Here is a 21,195-nt window from a genome sequence, read left to right as displayed (position 1 = left end):
TGTATTATTAGTAGAGATGGGGTTTCACTTTGTTGACCAGGCTGGTCTCAAACTCCTGACCTCAGGTGATCTGCCAGCCTGGTCCTCCTAAGTACTGGGATTACAGGCATGAGCCACTGCACCTGGCCTGAATATTTCATTTTTAATCAGACTTTCACTTTTTTTTTAGAAAGCAGATTTGAAGTGCCTCCTGTGCCCAGAATCATCCATCAATTTTAGACTGCTGTCTTCATTTTTCTTTCTAATTTATTCTTGTTTTCTTCCATTACATCAAATTCTTATTATATTACATAATCATTCATGTATCATTGTTGACCATAAATGCCACCTTTTTGTCCCCTAGGCTTACCACCAAGTCTGACATAAAATACATGATCAATAAATACTTATTATTCTGCATATTGTATTATATTTGTCTTTACTGGTTTCTAGTTTATATTCTTCATGTTTTTAAATTTCCACTTTGTACGTATTAAAGTCACACCTCTTATTTGTTATTTTATGTTCTCATTCTCCTTATTTGAGTTGTACTCACTTTTTTCTTTCAGACGAGCCTATTTTTTATCCACAGAATTAGCTGAATGTGTTTCATTACTTCTGATTTTTAAACTACTGATGAAAACACCGCAAAATAAGAGATTTGCAATGCCTTCTTAGAGTAGTTGCTTTTGCTTACATCATTCTAATGCTGATGAATTTGTCTTTCAGTTAAAACAACTTGGTCATAGTGTGGATAAAGTGGAGTTTATTGTGATGGGTGGAACGTTTATGGCTCTTCCAGAAGAATACAGAGATTATTTTATTCGAAATTTACATGATGCCTTATCAGGACATACTTCCAACAATATTTACGAGGCAGTCAAGTAAGAAATTCTTATTTTATCATAGTCTCCAGAGTGATTGTCAGTTTATGCTCCTAGCATTAGCTTGCGAGAATGCCTTCTGCCCTGCATCCACATTCTTACTTCTCATAGTCTTTCTCGTTTCGTGAAAAGTTCTCATTTTCACGGAAATAATCCTTTCACTGAAATAATCCTTTTAAAGAAAAAATGAATATAGTTTGTTGACATAGTAGTGTTCTCAAACAGAGAGATTCACCAAATATGGTCCACGAAGGTCTTTTCAGCCTTAGGCTCGTCTAAACAACAGTAGTTGTGATTGGCCTAATTAAGTTTTTCAGCCCACCTAAGAAGGGGACTGGGAGTGTGCTTTATTTGAAACATTTAACTGCTGTAAAATCAGCAAAACAAGGTACTGGTAGTTAAAAACTTAATTTAGAGTACATATTTCATAATTATTAAATAATAACTTTATGATTGGGATCTTAGTCTGTCTTGTGCTGCTGTAACAAAATATCTGAGACTAGGTAATTTAATGAACAGAGATTTATTGACTCACAGCTTTGGAGGTTGGGAAGTCCAATATCAAGGTCCTGGCATCTGGCAAGGGTACGTCATCACATGGCAAAAGGCAAGAAAAACAAAAAGCGGGCTAATTCACCCTTTTATAATGGCATTAATCTTACCCACAAGGTCAGATTGCTTCTCAAAGGCCCCACCTGTTAATACTGTTACAATGACAATTTCAACATGAGTTTTAGAGGGGACAAACTCATGTTTGTCAAATCATGTGTTATTCAAACCACAAGTTAATTTACTCATTTTGAATTCTAGTTGACAAAATTATGCATTATTTTGACTCCTTGATTTTAGCAAGAAGAATACTACAGGTTAGTATGTAGTTCAGTGATTTAAGAAGTGAAAGTCTTAAAATAGTTTTTGTTTTCAGGAATTGTGGGAACACCTGGATAGTTACTGTTTTCCTTACTTAACAAATCCTTCTTGAGGGCCCACTAGATACTGTGTGCTGTTTTAGATCCTGGAAAGTGGTGATGTTTAGGCTGAGCCTGAAGTACAAGGAGAAGTTAGGCCAGCAGCAGAAAGGATAAGATAAAGGCCCTGAAATGGGAAACAGCTTGGGTGTTCTAGGGACAGAGAAGAAGCCAGCATGGCTAGATCTTGTGTTAATCCATTTGTGTCACTATAAAGGAACACTTAAGACTAGGTAAGTTATAAAGAAAAGAGGTTTAATTGACTCCAGTTCTATAGGCTTCACATGAAGCATAGTGCTGGCATCTGCTTCTGGTGAGGCTTCAGGAAGCTTCCAGTCAAGGTGGAAGGTGAAGGGGGAGCCAGTACATCACATCACGGGTTGGGGAGGTGGCACACTCTTTTAAACAACAGATCTCACGTGAAACAACTGAGCGAGAACTCACTTATCACCAGGGAGACAGTGGTAAGCCATTTATTTATGAGGAATCCAGCCCTAGGACCCAAACACCTCCCACCAGGCCATACCTCCGACATTGGGGATCACATTTCAACATGAGATGTGGAGGGGACAAACACTCAAACCATGTCAGATCGCAGTGAACAAGAGAAAGAACATCATGAGATGGGGTTGAAGTGTTAGGTAAGGGCCAAGATACATGCTTTTGAGGAGTTGAAATTTTATTTGAAATGCAGTAGGAAGCAGGTGAAGGGGAAGTGGCATGTTCTGGTTAACAGATAGGGTCATTCTGTCTACTGTCTGGCTAATGGATTAGAGGAGTACCAGGGTGAAAGTGGGAAACCAGATAGAAGGCCATCTGATTACATCCATCCCTGCTCAGCTGGGGGCGGCAGCAGTGGTGATGGAGAGGAGATTGAGATAGAGGAAGGGATTAAGCCTGGCACTAAGGTTCTGGCTGTCAGAAATGGTAGGAAGGTAGGGTATGGCTGTATACTGAGGTGGAAAAAACAGCGGAAAAAGCAGAGAAAAATCTCAATGGGAGAAAAATCAAGAGTTCTGTTTTGGGTGTGTAAAGTTTGAAGTGCCTCTGATACATTCAAGTGGAGATGTCAGTGGGCTCTGAATACAAGAGAAGTCTGAGCTGGTGGTACAAAACTGGGGATTATCAGCTCATAGGTAATGTTGCCAACCATGTAAATGGAGGAGACCACCTCATGGGACAGTTGTGGATCTCCAAAGTATACTAAGTGAAAAGCAATTTTTAGAGCAATGCTTACAGTACAATCCCGTTATTTGTGTGTTCATGCACATACACACATACACATCTGTATATAAATGCATAGAAAAGGTGGCAGAATAATGGTCATCATAGATCTTAGAGCTGAGGAGGAAGGGACATGGGAAATGGGAGCAAAGGAGGATATTTCCCTTTGTTCCATGTACAGTGGGCCATGTTGTCATGGTGTTTAATATTCACTTATTTAATACTCATAGTAAACCTTTGAGTTAAGTGTTCAGATTATCCCTGTTTTTCAGGTGAGGAAGCTGAGGCACAGAGAAATGAAGCAGTTTGCCCAAAGTTGCAGAGATGGTTGGTGGTAGAGTGGGATGTAAACCCCAGGTAGCTTTGCTTTCAGAGCCTAACTTTGCAAGCTGTGCTAGGTGTCAGAATGTGAGTGTGTCTGTATGTATGTGCACGTGTGTGCACATCATCGGAGCTTGAAGGTCTTGGGAGGAATATGGCCTGTTTTTCCTTGCCCCCCTTCCCTACCAACCTCAGGCTTTTCTCTGGCTTCTTTTTTATATGGGGTGGGGGTTTCATATAGCTAATTATAAGTTTGTTCAAATAGTGCCACCTCTTAAGATTTTTTGTGTGGGACCAAATTTTGAGTAGACCTAAGAGTGGTTTTTATTACCCTGTAAGTAAAGCAGTTCTTGGCACATAGTAAGCACAAGTAAATGCATGAATGAATTTCAAATGAATGATCAGTTAGCTAATGACCTGAGTATGGATGCCTCTTGGAAATGGGGGCAGTCACATCTTTTTGTGCCCTCTGTACTCCCCTACCCGCTTAATTTCCTTTGTTCTCCTTGGGTTTGTAAAAGTGAAAAGAAGAGAGGAGCTTTTTCATAAAATTTAATACCAAGGGTAGCTCAAAGAGCCCATGTGAAAAATTCGGCAGCTGAGAGAGTTTGTGTGCACAGCATCCCACTTCTGTTCGATTGACTCTAGGGAATGTAACAGGCGAATTCTGTGTCCGTGAACCTGGACCTGTGGCATTATGACCTCTTCCTCCTGCAGGGGCTTTAATAGCAGATGAGATGGTGACTATGTTGTTATTGCTCATTCAAAACTGATCAAGAGGCCGGGCGTGGTGGCTCACGCCTATAATCCCAGCCCTTTGGGAGGCCGAGGCAGGCAGATTGCTTGAGGCCAGGAGTTCGAGACCAGCCTGACCAACATGGCGAAACTTCCTCTCTACTAAAAATATAAAAATTAGCTGGGTGTGGAGGCTGGTGCCTCTAGTCCCAGTTACTCGGGAGGCTGAGGCACAGAAACACTTGAACCCAGGAGCTGGAGGTTGCAGTGAGCTGAGATTGCACTACTGCACTCCAGCCTGGGTGACAGAGTGAGACTGTGTCACAAAAAAAAAAAAAAAAAAAAAACAAAACTGATCATTAATGAGTCATTCTTAGTAAACGCTGAAGTCTTCAAACTTTAGAGGAGTAATGATATCATCCAGCTAATTACTCTTAATAATACTGAAAAATCAAACTATACCTTAGATAAAATGCAATTGAGGAAAACCAACCTTTATTAGTTCAAAGCCAGGAGACGGGAATGGCAGCAGAATGTTCTCTCAGAGGGTTACTGACCACAATTTATTCAGCTCTGAAAATTCCCTGGCAGGGACATCTATCAAGATTAGTTTTTCTATGCACGCTTATATACTTCTATACTCCCTTCTTGGACCTTAATATGTAAGGTCTTCAAGATAAAAAGAGGAGTACCAGGGTGAAAGTGGTACCAGGTCTTCAAGATAAGAAGACCTTACATATTAAGGGGAATTGAGCTGTAAATATCTTAGACTTGCCTGTCTCCCCCATACAAATTTGCCACTAAGCTTTTCATCACCTACAGTTTGGGTCACCTGAGGTATATGAAGCAGGCCAACTAAGATCTGCATAGTGAACTTTTAGGATGTATCTAGTTTGACATTTTCATCGATTGAAACTAAAAATTTTGCTTTATTCTTGGTGTAACGTTTCATTTTTGCAGAAATGTTCTAGTGCTAGTGGTGCTTGAATGTAAGTTGTCCATCATTGGGTTGAAAATAGGGTTGTCTAGTACAGCGAACTCAGTGTTTGTAGAAAAAAGCCCTGTGAAAGAGAAAGCCTCTTTCAGTAATATTCTAGGCAGTGCCAGTGTTGTTTTGTTTCTGTTCTTGAATATACCTCAAGAGGGCAACAAACACTTTATTTTCAGATAAAAATTTATATACGATTTGGGTTTTCATTGCAACACATGCCATGAATGGCTCTTGAGAAGTAATAAAAGTACAGTCTGGGAGCCATAAAACCATCAATAAATTACACTGAATTCTGCCAACACACATTTTAAATGCTTTGTTCTTTTCTCTTAGTCTCTATATTTTTGTGAGATAATCTGAAAAAAAAAAAAAACCCGATTTGTGGCATTTTGTTTCTTTGTTGGGGTAGAGTTTTACTACAGACCCCTCATAATAGAGTTTGTATTTGTTTTGAGGGAAACTTTGTATTTGAAGAAATAATAGTCTCGTTTGTGCTATAGAACTAGAGACAGAAAGTATTTTCAAGTGTTGGCATAATTGTGAAATCAAAAACAGCCCAGAGAAGTTGTGGTTTTGACATAATGTGGCCCTCGGAAATGTTTGGATTTGACCTTGCCCTTCTCTCTTATCCTGCACAGAGCGTATGCGTGAAAACTGGTTGGTTTGCACAGCGTAGCCCACCGCTCTTAGATGTAAGGTGATGAACTTTGTTTATTTTACTTTGGTTTTTGCTTGCTGAACTACATAGATGTAAACTGACTTTCATTAGCTTAGCAGGGTTTTTTTAAAGATTAATTTTAAATTAGGTTAAAGATGATATATTGAGACCGATGAGTCAGCAAGCAGCATTTAAGGTTAACAGTCTGTTCACATTAGGGTCAAGTTTTACTGCTGTGTTAGCTCAGGTGTCCCTGCTGTGTTTTCATATGTTGAACCTAATTAAAGTTTTGCTTCTTAAAATAATAGGAGTTAAGGTAAAGAAAAGCCCCAGCAAGCAGAGAGCCTGGTTATTATTTATGGCAAGCTAGTAGCAAGCCATGTGTTACATATTCTTGCGGATGGAAAAATTCGAAAGTTGAGTGAACAGAGAGTTCAAGGACAAAACAGGTATGGCTTTTGTGAAGGCTCATTAAATCAAGCAAAGTGCTAATCACTCAGTACTATCAGCTGGACTGAGATTCTTCAGTAGTCTCCAGAGAGCAACAATTACTGGTGACTGTCATCGGGTAACAATCAGGCTCTGGAGATGAAAAAGACCGGTAGTGGGGTCTGAGTCACCCATTCACTAGAATGCAAATGTTGCCAAATAACTCGAACAACCTTTTAAAAGGGTTTTATTCCTTTTTAATCAGCTTTGCCCAGAAGCAGTTTTACATTCAATCTTTAAGGCTCCTTGGCTGTTTTCACAAGATGCAATTTAAAAGGGTAGTTACCCATTAAAAAGTGGGTGAGTCATACTTTCTCCCTGTGGAATTTTAAATTCATTTCCGTTCCTTCCTCTTTTTCCTCCCCATTAATGACTTTAAATCCTCCAACTGTGTTCTTACCTGTCTTAGAAAAGCTGAAGTGCTAGGTAATGCTAGGTACCAGGCCCAGAAGACAATTTCATAGACTTGCAGAGCTGCGACAGAAGCAAAAGGAACCTACAGAGGCCTGAGAGTGGCTGACTGTGTCCCTGCTGCCCTGGGCCTCATTTCTGGCAGCCCTCAGGGCCTTCTGCATTTCTGGGCTTTGACACTGATACTCCCTACCTCTCACTTTTTCTGTTGACCATTTTACTTTCTCTTTTGGTCACCCAGATTTCCATACATGGTGACCAGGATCCTTAACGTTGGCCGGAGAACGTAGGATGCAATTTTAGTCACTTTAAGAGAGTTGATACTGTTTTTCTTTCAGCATTTTATTTGAAACAAATAAAAATTAAACAGTTTTCAATGAGCATCCACATACCCATCATCTAGATTCTATAATACTTGCTTTATCACATATCTGTCAGTTCCAGTATCCATTCATCAGTCTCTTTCATGCATACTTGCGCTCTTTTTTGATGCATTTCATAGTAAGTTGTATGCTTCATTATGCTTCTCCCCAGATACTTCATCATGCATATCACTGACTAGTGTTCACTGTTTGCAGTGTTTTTCCTTCGAAGTAAATTTACATACAGTACAAAACAATGTGTGGCGTAATATATATACGAGAAACACATATATTAAATATACCATTTGATTATTTTTGACAAATGCATATACCTGTGCTACAAAGTCCTATTAAGATACAGAATGTCACTGTCATCCCAGAATGTTTCTGGGGAAAGTTCTCACATCCCTCTTCCTAGTAAATCCTCCCCTGCGCCTCCCAGAGGCAGCCATTCTTCTGATTTTTTTCCCCATCACAGATTAGTTTTGTCTCTTCTGGAACTTTATATAAATGGAACCATATAGCATACTCTTGTAGGCCTCTCTCACTGAGCATAATATTTTGAGATTTATCCATGTTGTTGGGTGATTCATTTGTTGTTACCTATTTAGTGGTGAGTTATTCTATTGTATGCAGAGATCACAGTTTGTTTACCATCATTCTATTGATAGATGCCTGAGCTGTTTTGTTTGTGGCCATTATGAATAAAACTTCAGTGTACCTTCTTGTATAAGTCTTTTTGTGGCTATATGTATTTATTTCTCTTGGGGAATAAATAGACATAGAATTGCTATATAAGTTTAGTTTTACAAGAAACTGCCAGTCATTTTCCCAAAATGACTCTACTATTTGTACTCCCACCAATAATGTATGAGCATTTGGTTGTACCACATCTTCACCAACATATGGTGTTGTCAGTCTTTTTAATTTTAGCCATTCTAGTGGGTGTATAATGGTGTCTCGTGGTTTTAGTTTGCTTTTTCCTGATGACTAATAATGTTGAACACTTATGTGCTTATGCTATTTGTATATTTCCTTTGTGAAGTATCTGTTAAAATCTTTTGCCCATTTTTGATTGGGTGGTTGTGTATGCTAGCTGCCAGTCCTTTATCAGCTCTATATTTTGCAAATATGAAAACCCAGTCTGCAGTTTGGCTATTTGTTATATTAATGATATATTTTAGCCAGTTTTTAATTTTGATAAAGTAGAATTTAGCAGTTTTTTCTTTCGTGGTTATTGCTTTTCTGTATTGTCTCTAATAAACCATTGCACATTCCCAAGGCACAAAGATATTCTCCTGTGTTTTCTTCTAATTACAGTTTGAGCTTTCACTTGCAGGTTTATGTTCCATCTGGAATTAATTCTTATGTGTAGTATGAGGTGGGGATCACGGTTTCTTTTTCCCCATATAGACATCTCGTTGCTTTAACATTACTTCTTTAAAGACTTTCCTTCCTCATTCGGATTATATTTCACCTTTGTTAAGAATCGAAGGACTCAGTAGATGTGGGCTGGACTCTTTTCTGTTTCATCGATCTGTTTTCAATCCTTATGCCAGTGCTACACTGTTTTGATTACTGTGGCTTTTTAGGATGTCTTGAAGTCAAGTAATGTGAGTCTTCTAACTTTGTAATTGTTTTTCAAAATTGCTTTAGAAATTCTAGATCCTTTGCATTTCTATGTAAAATTTAGAATCAGCTGGCCAAAGTCTATTAAAAAGTATAATGGATTTAGAATTGTGTTAAAACTATAGAACAAATGGAAAGAATTGACAATTTATTGCTTCTTCCAATTACGAACATAGTCTATCTCCTTGTATACTTAGGTTTTTAAATTCTCTTAGCAATCTTCGTTGTTGAGATTTTGTAAGCCTTTTGTAAACAAATTTTTTCAAAATATTTGTATGTGTTTTGGTGCTACAGTAAATGAAATGTAAATTTCATTTTAAAATTTTTTATTATTATTATTTTTGAGTGGGAGTCTCGCTCTGTCACCCAGGCTGGAATGCAGTGACACGATCTCAGCTCACTGCAACCTTCACCTTCTGGGCTCAAGCCATTCTCCTGCCTCAGCCTCCCGAGTAGCTGGGATTACAGGCATCCGCCACCATCTCTGGCTAATTTTTGTATTTTTAGTAGAGATGGGGTTTCACCACGTTGGCCAGGCTGGTCTCAAACTCCCAGCCTCAAGTGATCGGCCCACCTCGGCCTCCCAAAGTGCTGGGATTATAGGTGTGAGCCACCATGCCCAGCCATAGATTTCATTTTTTCAAATTTTTGCTGCTAATATATATATACATACAATTGATTTTTATATATTAATGTTATATCATAAGAGCTTACTAAATTCACTACTTAATTCTAAAAGCTATTTTTGTAAATCCATTAATATTTACTTCCTAAACAATCATGTCATCTGCAAATGTGCATTTTACTTTTCCCTTTTGGATTTGCGTGCTTTTCTTTCTCTTGCCTTACTGTACTGCCTAGGACCTTCGGTACAGTGTTAAACAGAAGTAGTAAGAGTGGGCCTCTCTGTCTTGTTCCCAGTGATACAGGGAAAACATTTTTATTTCAGTATTAAGTGCAGTGTTGCCTGTGGATTTTTTATAGTTACCTGTATTAGATTGAATACGTTTATTGAGAGGGTTTGTCATTAACTCATTTGTCTAATGCTTTCTCTGCATCTATTTAAATGATCATATGATTTTCCTCCTTTATTGTGATAATATGGATTATTTTGTTTTTTTTTTTAACATTAAACCTCACAGTTCTAGGATAAACCCTATTATGTCATCATCTTTACATATTGTTGGATTCAACTTACTGATACTTTGTAGAGGATTTTTGTGTCTATGTTTATACGGGGTGGCAGCCTGTAATTTTTATAATTTTGTTGTCAGGTATTAGTTGTTGGTATTAGTATAATTCAGGCTTCACAAAACAAGTAAGGATGTGTTGTTCCCTCCCTGTTTTCTGAAACTGTTCATGTAACATGAATGTGATTTCTTCCATAAATGTTTGCTAGAACTCACCAGTGAAACTATCTAGGGCTGGAATTTTCTTTATGGAAGGGTTTTAGATAATTAATTCAGTTCATTTAATAGATATGGAGCTATTCATATTTTCTGTTTCATCTGTGTCCATTTTAATAAGTTATGTTTTTCAAGGATTTTGTTTCATTCATTTTGTCAAATATTTTGGTATTACGTTGCCTTATTAGGCTTTTAATGTCTGTGGAATCTTAGTGGTCACCCCGTTTCAACCCGGATACCCATCATCTGTGTTCTCTCTATTTTTCTTGTTTACCCTAGTTAGGGGCTTATCAATTTTGTTGTTCTTTTCAAAGAAGTAGCTTTTGGTTTTGTTTATTTCCTCTACTCTGTAGACTTCTGCTTTTATTTATTTATTTATTTATTTATTTATTTATTTATTTTGAGACGGAGTCTCGCTCTGTCGCCCAGCCTGGAGAGCGGTGGCCGGATCTCGGCTCACCGCAAGCTCCGCCTCCTGGGTTTTACGCCATTCTCCTGCCTCAGCCTCCCGAGTAGCTGGGACTACAGGCGCCCGCCACCTCGCCCGGCTAGTTTTTTTGTATTTTTTAGTAGAGACGGGGTTTCACCGTGTTAGCCAGGATGGTGTCGATCTCCTGACCTCGTGATCCGCCCGTCTCGGCCTCCCAAAGTGCTGGGATTACAGGCTTGAGCCACCGCGCCCGGCCAATCTGCTTTTATTTTTATTCCACTTCCTTTCGGTTTAATTCCTCTTCTTTCTCTAGTAAAAGCTTGACCGGGCACGGTGGCTCATGCCTGTAATGCCAGCACTTTGGGAGGTGAGGTGGGCAGATCTGGCCAACATGGCAAAACCCCATCTCTACTAAAAATACAAAAATTAGCCATGTGTGGTGGCGCGCACCTGTAATCCCTGCTACTGGGGAAGCTGAGGCAGGAGAATCGCTTGAACCTGGGAGGCGGAGGTTGCAGTGAGCCAAGATCATGCCACTGCCCTCCAGGCTGGGTAACAGAATGAGACTCGTTCTCAAAAAAAACAAAAAGGTTGGCCATCATTTTAGACCTTTTCCTCAAATCACTGCTTTAGCTGAATCCCACACATTTTGATGTGTTGTATTTTAATTATTCAATTCAAAATATTTCTTAATACCCTTTATATATATATATATTTTTGATCCATGGAATGTATAGGAATGGGGTGTTTAATTTACAAATTTCCAGACAATGAGGTTTTTCTTGATATCTTATTAATTTCTAATTTATTTTCATTTTGGCCAAAGAACCTACTCTGTATAATTTTGGTGTTTTAAAATGTATTGAGACTTGTTTTATGGCCCAGCATATGTGGTCTCTCTTGGTGAACATGCCATGTGTGTTTGTAAAAAATGTATATTCTCAGTTGCTGGGTGTCATGTTCTATGAATATCAATTAAACCAAGATGGTTGGTAGCGGTGTTCAGGTAGATTTTATTTTTTATTATTTTGTAGTTCTGTCAATTGCTAAGAGATTGAAATCTCTAACAGTGATTGAAGAACTGTCTATGTCTCTCTTCAGTTATATTAATTTTTACTTAATGTAATTATTTTGAAAATCTGTTATTAGGTGCATACACATCTATGATTGCTGTGTTTTCCTGATGTATGAGCTTTTCACCATTATGAAATTACCTCTTTATCTTCATGAGATGTCCTTCCGCATCCCTGGTCTGGCAGTTTACTTGGCATTAATTTAGCTGTCACAGCCTCATGTGCTTACTGTTTGCCCTGTGTATTATCCTTTGCCATCCATTTGCTTTCCACCCGTATGTTTCTTTATCTTGAAAATGCATTTCTTTAGACAGAAGTCTACAGTAATTGGGTCTTTTTTTTTTTTTAATCAATTTTGCTCGTGTCTGCCTTTTAATTGGAGTGTTTAGTCTGTTAACATTTGTTGTAATTATTGATACATCAATTTAAGCTGATGGTTTGATTCGTATCTACCAGTTTAATCATCTCCTCACTTTGATTTTCAGTAGCCAAGAATAATAGTTGTAATGAACACTATTGTGGTCTAATTCTTTATAATGTATTTTTTTCTATATCCTTTAATAGGGAATGTCTTCTTAAGAGAAAAGGAGAAGACTCCTTATATCTAGTGCAATACCTTAAGCGTAGAATTCTGGTACTTAGTAAATGCTCAGTGAATGCAGTGGAAAGAACTTTCCCTTAAGAATCAGGAGACATAGGCCGGGCGCGGTGGCTCAAGCCTGTAATCCCAGCACTTTGGGAGGCCGAGACGGGCGGATCACGAGGTCAGGAGATCGAGACCATCCTGGCTAACACGGTGAAACCCCGTCTCTACTAAAAAAATACAAAAAACTAGCCGGGTGAGGTGGCGGGCGCCTGTAGTCCCAGCTACTCGGGAGGCTGAGGCAGGAGAATGGCGTAAACCCGGGAGGCGGAGCTTGCAGTGAGCTGAGAGCCGGCCACTGCACTCCAGCCTGGGCGGCAGAGCAAGACTCCGTCTCAAAAAAAAAAAAAAAAAAAAAAAGAATCAGGAGACATAGCCTCCAGACTTATTTATATTATTATTTTGCATTATTATCTGGTTTAATTCACTATTTTGTGTGTGTGATTTAGTTTCCTCATCTATAAAAATGAGGAGGTGTAGGACTATATTATCTCTAAAATTATATCTGTCATCAATGATTTGAAGCTTTCTAATGGAATGAGAATTTTTATCTAAAAGATATGTTCACAAGTTATTCTTCATTTAGCAACCACTTTCTGACAATCATTTTCTATGTTTTTATGTATATAAACCTTAAATTTCAATGTGGATATAATATTAAAAGAATATAATATCTGTGATTCTTTTTTCTTTTCTATTAATAATGTGTTGCTGCTCGTTCTTTAGCTAGACGAGGGGACTACAAAATGATAGTTTTTGTCAGCCATGAACAGAATCAAACCTCAAACAAAATGTTATAGGTTGTTTTTATGTATCTTAAGCCCTGCCAGCTAATATGATAGGGCACAACGGTCTTTGATTAGTCTGTAAGCTACAGTGCCACCAGGTTGGTTTTTCATAGGTAGTACTCATTTTTAAGTCAAAATTCTGTTCTTTGTTACTTCATTTTGTGTTGGGCAGTGGTTAATTTATAGAACCTCATGACAAAACCACCAATATCGAGCAAGCAGACTTGACTACCATCTCAAAAAAAGATTGGGCGGAATAGTTATTTTTAAATCCTCAAGCACATCAAACAACTCATTTAAGTCTAGAGTATCACTAACAGAGCATTGGGCAGAACTTCAAATTTTATTGAGATATTTTCAAGATATGGTAATAGTTAAGAAGAGGAATTTGTTCGTGGTGCTGCTGCCAAGGAGTTACACCAATAACTCGAGGTGTTATCAACAGTTCAAACAAATCTGGCTGTTCAAAGAAGTGAGTATACTCCACTGACTTGTTTTGGGACCATAGATGGAGAAAAGATTATATGTTGTGACTAACGAAAATGAATATTTCATCTCTGTACCATTTTTTACTGTGTGGTCTGGTTTGAGCAGGTTGAGTATGAGGTTGCAGGATGTCCACAGAGGGAATGTTCTGTAAGCCGTTCAGGAACTTTGGCCTTGAGTTCTTGTGAGAGTTTAAGCAAGACTAGACTCAGGCACATCCAGTTGCAGTAAGGACAGAGGTTTTGAAAGAGGAGCTGCCACGAATTATTCGTAATGAGAGGTGCCCTGTCTGATACCACAGCTTCTTGGAGTGAAACAAAAGATAGTTTCCAGAAGATAATAATGAAGAGACTTTAAAATCAGTGTGCTATCTTCCTTCCATCAGTGTCCGCCTGGTTGGGCCCTTAGTGCAAGGAGACGGTGATGATGGATAGTGCTTTTGTCAAAAGGTCGCTTTCTTCTTTCCAGAAATAGAAACATGCTTCCCAAGAAACAATCTAAATCTATTTATATTTCTGCCACTTCTAGCTTTTTGTTCTGTAGTCGTTTCTCTCTTTCTTTTTTTTTTTCTGTAAGTCTTATCCCCCCAGCTAGATCCTTAAGCATGTCTGGGACAAGAACTATTATAGTTTTACTTTCTGAAGAATACCTGGCCTACTGCTAGGCACCAGAAGGTTAACTTTTTGCAAGAGGAAAGATAAGCTGTAGATGTATCTAGAGGCTGCTGTTGGAGTGAAGAGAGACCTCCTGTGTTCCCGATTATGCCTAATTCATTTATTCCTTCTTCAAATTTGTAATTTTTTTTTTAATTGACAATTTTTAGTGTTGAAGCCTTTTAGCGTCTAGACGTGTTTGAGACTGCCAGCTTTCAGAGGCTTCCTGTCCAGATGGAGAGACAGACATATCCACACATAACAAGGCAGACTACTTGTAGTGTGGGCAGGGTGCTTTGGGAATGGGAGCGCTGAGATCTCACTGGGGGCGGAGGGGTTCTGGGAAGATGTCATCGGGGGAGAAATGTATTGGAGCTCTGTTTTGAAGGCTGGTAGCTTTTGGGTTTTGTTTGCTTTTAAATTCCTGGGTTATTGTCCCATTTCTCTTCACCCCTGCTCCACAATTTTTAAAAATTCTGTCAGCATAAGGTTTTGGCTTAAGCTGTGCTTCACAGAGAACATTAGCATCTTTTATAGCTGGTGCCATTCCTATGGCATACAGAAAAGCGTAGGATTCAACATAGCCCCATATTGTTGGGCTGTACAGGCTTAAAATGAATCTGTAATACCACAAAAAGAGCAGTAGAATTGGAATGAGAGGATCCCTTTTGAGTCTTGGCTTTGTCTCTCAAGAAGTTGACAGAGTTGCTGCATGCAGAAGAACTTGTAGCCCCCAAGAGTATGGGAGTTGGACTGGGTACTGAAGGAGAGCCATGCTTTGGGATGGCTGTCTAAATGGCACATACTGTTGGATAGCTACCTTAGTGATACAAGGGGATCACATTAATAGCAGGCCATAAAATATCAGCTTAGATTGGTTGGAAGCCTGTATGCGCATATTTGCATGTTAAAGAATAGTTATGTTGATATGTTTACATCCCTGTTAAATGAATAATTAGATTTAGTGAGATGTAGGATTAGATATAGTATTATCCAAAAATTTTCATGAGAATACAGTAAGCCTATGGGAAAAATTCATTGTTTTGTCATTCAAATTTGATACAAATTTCTGTTTAATTGCTTTTGGATGAAACTATAATTCTGGAAAGAGGAAATATAGTGAAAGCCTTTTATAAATATAAAATATTGACTTTTCAAAACCTGAGTTGTTTTTTTCTTCCTCCATTTCTGTTAATGCAAAAGGTAATGACATTTCCTGCCTGAGGAAAGACATTTTTGAAATGGAGTTAAATTATTATTTGAGAATAAGGTTTCCTTCTATGGCCTGTACTATATTCTGATGACTTATAAAGAGACCTTGTACAGCAGTGTCCTCTGTATGTCCTTGGTGGGGCCTTTGACATTCTGTGCAATAGGAAGACTAGCTAATAAATTTTCTCTTTCCTCTACACAGATTCCCATTTGTGTAATTGCCTCCCCTCTAGTTTTTCCCAGTGATGTAAGCTACTATTATGCCACTACGCTTGCTAACTTAATGGTATCACTGTTAAGAAATAACTACAGGTTTTTAAAAAATACCAATTGGAATGCCTCATTCTAGGATATTCTCATTTACCTTTAAAACGTAGTCATTTAGAACTTTTGCTTTCTGTTTTTTTTTTTAACCTTTGTATTGTGTGCCTTCTTCATAGTATATGAATATTTATTTTTATTTGAAAAATGTTTTCCCTCAAACCCAATACTTGATGCTAGAGGAAGGTGTGTTAAGTCTCTCCTATGGCATCATGTACTCCTGTTACTGCGTGCCTTAGTACCCACCTGTTTAAGAGGCACAGGACCTGATGATTCTATTGTTTCAGAGAAGCCAAATTAGTTTGAATCCTGTCTTAGGCAAGATTTGATAAGGTCTGAGCCTTTTTTCTGTCTCATAGTTCATCTTTTAGTGACTTTGAACTACTCATTTACCTTTAGTCCTGTTGCCTCTGGTAATCCTACCTAAAACCTCGTGGAATACAGAAATAAACAATGCAAAAGAGTTCAAATGTCCAGAATGAAAGACTTGAGAATTTGTTCTCTAGATTGGTGATTCTTAGCTTTCTTAGTTATTATTACCAATAAATAAGTCCGTTTTTATTGACAATTAAGAATGAAAGGTGAGCCTCACGGAATTAGTTACAAAAATTACAGAAATTTTATGATTTTACTTTTCAATAAAGAGCAATGAACTTCTTCAGAAAGAAAGAAAATAAATGGCAATTTTTTTTAAGGCTTCTCTCATCCTCTCCCCAAAATTGAGAACATTGTAGAAGGGTGCATTAAGAAAAATGGTTGGTTCTAAGAATTGAGAGATGTTGGCCGGGTGCAGTGGCTCATGCCCATAATCCCAGCATTTTGGGGGGCTGAGGCAGGCGGATCACTTGAGGTCAGGAGTTCGAGACCAGCCTGGCCAACATAGTGAAACCCCATCTCTACTAAAAATGCAAAAAGATTAGCTGAGCGTGGTGGCATGCGCCTGTAATCCTAGTTACTTGGGAGGCTGAAGTACGAGAAATGCTTGAACCCAGGAGGTGGAGGTTGCAGTGAGCCAAGATCCCGCCACTGTACTCCAGCCGGGGCAACACAGTGAAACTCCGAATCAAAAAAAGAAAAAATTGAGAGATGTTGAAAAGCAGAGAAGTCTGGGGTCCATGCTGAGTTGTCTAAACAGTGTGGTAATTGGAATACAGAGCAAGGACTTTGAAGTCAGGTGGACCCAACTTCAGATCCTGACTCCAATTTTATTAGCTCTGTGCCCTTGAACGCGCTGTTTACTCCCTTTCAACTTCAGTTTCATCACACTTCATAGAGCTGGTGGGAGGATTCAGTACTAGAGTATGTGGCACAGAGCTTGGCCCACAAAAGACTGTAAATGTGAGCTCCTGTCCCCTCACTTCACTAGCCCTGCTAGCAAGAGACTTACTTCTCTGCCTCTTTGGCCATCATTAAGGCCACTAACTCAAACTGCATGAATCTAAAGTGGTGCTTGCTACTCTGATACGTGATTTTAGTAAAAGACAAAAGTGATTGGTAATTTCGTAAATCATTGCTAAGATTAATAGACTCGGTGAAAAGACTTTTGTGTATATAGAAGACATTTCATCTAAAATATTCCTGTAATCATTACATATACCCTCCCCCCCTTTTCTTTCATTTAAAATGACTCAAAATATAGAGTGGGAAATAAATAATGCAGATGGTTTTCACTTATGTGAAAAATGGTTGCTAGGAATTGAAAAATAGGTGTTCACAGTTAAAATCACTGCTTTCAAGGAGATTATGGTTGCAGCTTACTGCAGGAGAATAATAATGATAATGATGATAATAACATTACTATGCTAGCTCAGTCACATCAATCCTATGAGGTGTAGATAGTATATTATCCTCATTTTGCAGATAAAGGAATCGAAGCACAAAGAGGTTAATAGCATCCTCATGTGCATAGTTAGGAAGTAGCAGAGCCAGGATTTGAACTTAGACAGCCTGGTTCCAGAGCCTACACTCTTTACCACTATCTCATGCTAGGAGGACAGAGAGAAGGCAGTTTTTTTGAGAGGGAGTAATGTCTTAAAACCTGCAACAGGTTAATTATTTTAGATTTGCTCTACAGGTATTCTGAGAGAAGCCTCACAAAGTGTATTGGAATTACTATAGAGACCAGACCAGATTACTGCATGAAGCGGCATTTAAGTGATATGTTGACCTATGGCTGCACAAGGCTGGAGATTGGGGTGCAGAGCGTTTATGAAGATGTGGCTAGAGACACCAACAGGTAAGATGGTGGCAGGTGATCTTGCACAAGCCTTCCTCCAGCTTCACCAGTTTTCTCTACATTCATACCCAGCCTTTCTTCCTTCTGACCTTAGGGAAAGAAGTATGGGTATTCCTCCTTTTCGAAGTTCTTTCTTCTGTCTATCCTCTTACTTCCATCCCCTCTTTCCCTCATTTTCAGTTTTTCTCTAGTGACTCTTTTCCAGCAGCCTGTAAACATGCTCATCTCTCTCCCTTTTCTTGTCCTAAGCAGCCTTGTCCATATAGAAAGCAAGGGAGAGGACTCAGGGTTAGTAGTTTAAAGCAGGAGAGAAAGCCAAAACAAAAGAGTGAGTAAAAGAACATCAGGGTAATGTTGATGAGATTCATTTTGTGGAGCAGATACCAACTAGCAAAAAGTATGGTGATGCCATGGTTGTTAACTTTGAGAAATTTGGGACTGCAAGGAAAGAAGGAAATAAGAGTTGTTAGAGCTTTATTATGCTCCCTCTAGAAATATATCTTTTAGTTGAAAAGAAAATGCCCGTGAAAGGTTTGCCCGTGAAAGGTTAACTGTATAAGGAGCTTCACAGTTAATTGCTAAATTAGTGGAGTAGGGGAGACAATTGAGAGTTTATTAGGCAGCTGAGATGATTGACCAAGAATTGTAATGGTGGGCTTCGGAGGAAGGATGTGTTGAGTTGGATGTTAAAGGCCCCTTTATTCTGTAGGGTTTCGGTAGATGTGGTTGGTGTTGTGCCAGGAGAAGGAAGCAGAGGGGAACTAGGGAGACAAGCACTGATCAGCGTCTTAGAAACAACCAAGAGGAATGCCAGGCCGAGGAGGATGGAATTTTCCCTTAAGGAATAGAGATCTGTTGAATATTTTTTAGCATGGGGAAGAATCTCATGGATATTATGTTGAAGAAAGAGTAACTGAATAGGATGCTCTTATGTGGGAAAAGGCTTCAACTAGGGAAACCGTGGAGTGGTGTAGCCTTCAAGGGCTGTGCTAGAGAGACACCTGTGCAGATGGAGGGGAAGGTGAAGCTTTCTGAAGAATACGACATCTGAGTTGAGACTTCATGGAAGAGTCTGAGTTCGTCAGGTGCAGAAGATGAAGATTGAGGCAGAAAGAACATATGAACAAACTCCTGGAGATGGGAGTGCGTGGCACATTTGGGGAATTTGGAGTGGCTTAGTTTGGTTAGAATGTGAGATAGGAGAATGATAAGAGATAAGGCTGAAAAACAAACAAAGGGCCTGATTATTAGGGGCCTGAAGAGTCAGCCCAGGGAGGCTGGACATTAATCCAGTGGAGCAAGCCACCAGCAGGCTTAAAGCTACAATGTGATGGAGCATATCTGCAGCTTAGAAAGATGCCTTAGTTACAGTGTGAGGGGCAGGTCAGAGAAGAGCAAGTTGGAAGGGAGATCGGGTACGAGGCTGTTACAGAAATTAAGCAGGAAATACCGATGTCCTGGAAAGAAGTGAATGGTGGTGCTTGGTGACTGGAAGTGAGGATAAGAGAGAATGGGAAGTCAAGGAGGCTTGGAGAGCATAGGTTTCATTTGGCTACACTAAGGTTCAGGTACCTGTAGAATAGCCAAGTGAAGGTTGGCTTTAGAGCAGGACTAGGCAATAGACAATTCAGCAGTGGTCAAAATGTTCTGTGCCTGCAACCAAGTTTTCCATTTTAATTCTTCTAAATATAAATTTTAATAACCACACGTGCCTAGTGGCTGTTATTTTAAATAGTGCTGCTTTAAAGTATTGGTTATTTGGGTTTGGAATTCAGGAGACAGGCCTGGCCTTGTCCTAGGAATTGGGAAGTCATTAGCAAAAAGAGATTAGAAATTGAAGTCATGGAAATGGATGGGAGCATTCTGAGAGAGTGAGATGGAGTCTGTGGTTTTTAGGATCCTTCTGCCGTGAATGGGAACACCTTGGTGGCGGAAGGATTGCCACAAGGCTTCAGTCTAGTTGCCCAAAACTATTATTAGGACTTGTTTCCTGCTGGATGTGGCTCTAGAATGCTAAATTAAGATGATTTATCCACGTGACCCCAAATGACTCTGCCTTCTCACTAAGTCATTCTCTCTCTCTACTGTTTTTTAAGGCTCCTCCAAAACCATCAGTGAAATCTATTTTGTCTTATAGGTTTCAGTCTTCCTCTCTGTCTACAAATAATTTCACAAGATCTTTAAAGGAAAGAACATAGCAGCTTGCTGCTTCTGCATGGTTTTGAGCTTTTAATTTTTAATACAGATACTTACATTCATAAGCTTATTTTGACTGGTGATGCTAAACCAAATAATTTTAATACACATTAACTTTTGCTACCCCAGTGCTTTACTTTCAAGACTTTGAGTAGATGCGTAAGGGAATTTCTGAGAAATATCTCAGAAATAAAGTTATTTACTTCCAGGCCTTCTGAGAGGTGGGGATGTAAAAAATAACTTTCTGAGGTGTCTTTTCCCCCAGCCATATGATTTTGGTGATGGAATTTCTGTTACCTGTCTCAGAGATTGTTTCCCCCTGTTCCTTGTGTTAACTTTGTCACCTATTTACACAAATAGGTAGTGATTTTCACAGGTAGTGATTTTCTTTCCTTAGGGGTCACACTGTGAAGGCAGTGTGTGAGTCATTTCACCTGGCCAAAGATTCCGGTTTCAAAGTGGTGGCGCATATGATGCCTGACCTGCCAAATGTGGGACTAGAGAGAGACATTGAACAGTTCACAGTAAGTGTGGCTTCAGCCAGGCGCGTTCAGAATGCCTCTGCATGTTTCTTATCCCATCTGCTCTTGTTGCCTGTTTACTGATATTTTCCATTGTTAAAGAAATGCATCCTTATTATAGAATACTAGAAACACAGTAGGGTAAGGGACATCACCCACAGCCCCATCAGACAAAACTCTTAACATTTTAATGGATTCTTTCCAAGATTTTTCTATGCTTAGGCTTTTTTGAGGGTGAGGTTGTCTCTGCAAATATAACACAGACATACAAATATATATGACATAGGAAATTATTGTAATAGTTTTTTCACTTAACATTATAACAAACGTTTTTCCATGTTGTGGCATGGTCGCTGTTAACATGTTAACATATTTAAATGGCTTTTTAATTTTTTTTCCTTTTTTTTTTTTATTATTTAAGTTCTAGGGTACATGTGCATAACATGCAGGTTTGTTACATATGTATACTTGTGCCATGTTGGTGTGCTGCACCCATCAACTCGTCAGCACCCATCAATTCGTCATTTATATCAGGTATAACTCCCAATGCAATCCCTCCCCCCTCCCCCCTCCCCATGA

The 21,195-nt window shown here is 39.0% G+C and overlaps 1 protein-coding gene across 2 annotated transcripts in view; it reads left to right on the top strand.

Annotated features, from left to right (window-relative positions):
• ELP3 (elongator acetyltransferase complex subunit 3) overlaps positions 1-21,195 on the top strand; it is a 109,038-nt gene that overhangs the window by 20,042 nt on the left and 67,801 nt on the right. For both annotated transcript variants that reach the window (XM_017884996.1, XM_017884987.1), the window contains 3 exons: positions 709-863; positions 17,738-17,899; positions 20,493-20,619. In XM_017884996.1, the coding sequence (XP_017740485.1) occupies positions 709-863; positions 17,738-17,899; positions 20,493-20,619 (444 nt within the window). The remainder of the gene's footprint in view (positions 1-708; positions 864-17,737; positions 17,900-20,492; positions 20,620-21,195) is intronic.

Source organism: Rhinopithecus bieti, unplaced genomic scaffold, assembly GCF_001698545.2.
Source record: "Rhinopithecus bieti isolate Rb0 unplaced genomic scaffold, ASM169854v2 scaffold_315, whole genome shotgun sequence".
In the NCBI taxonomy this organism is placed as follows: Eukaryota; Metazoa; Chordata; class Mammalia; order Primates; family Cercopithecidae; genus Rhinopithecus; species Rhinopithecus bieti.
Note: the sequence above shows the minus strand (reverse complement) of the source record. Positions and strands in the feature narration are given on the sequence as shown.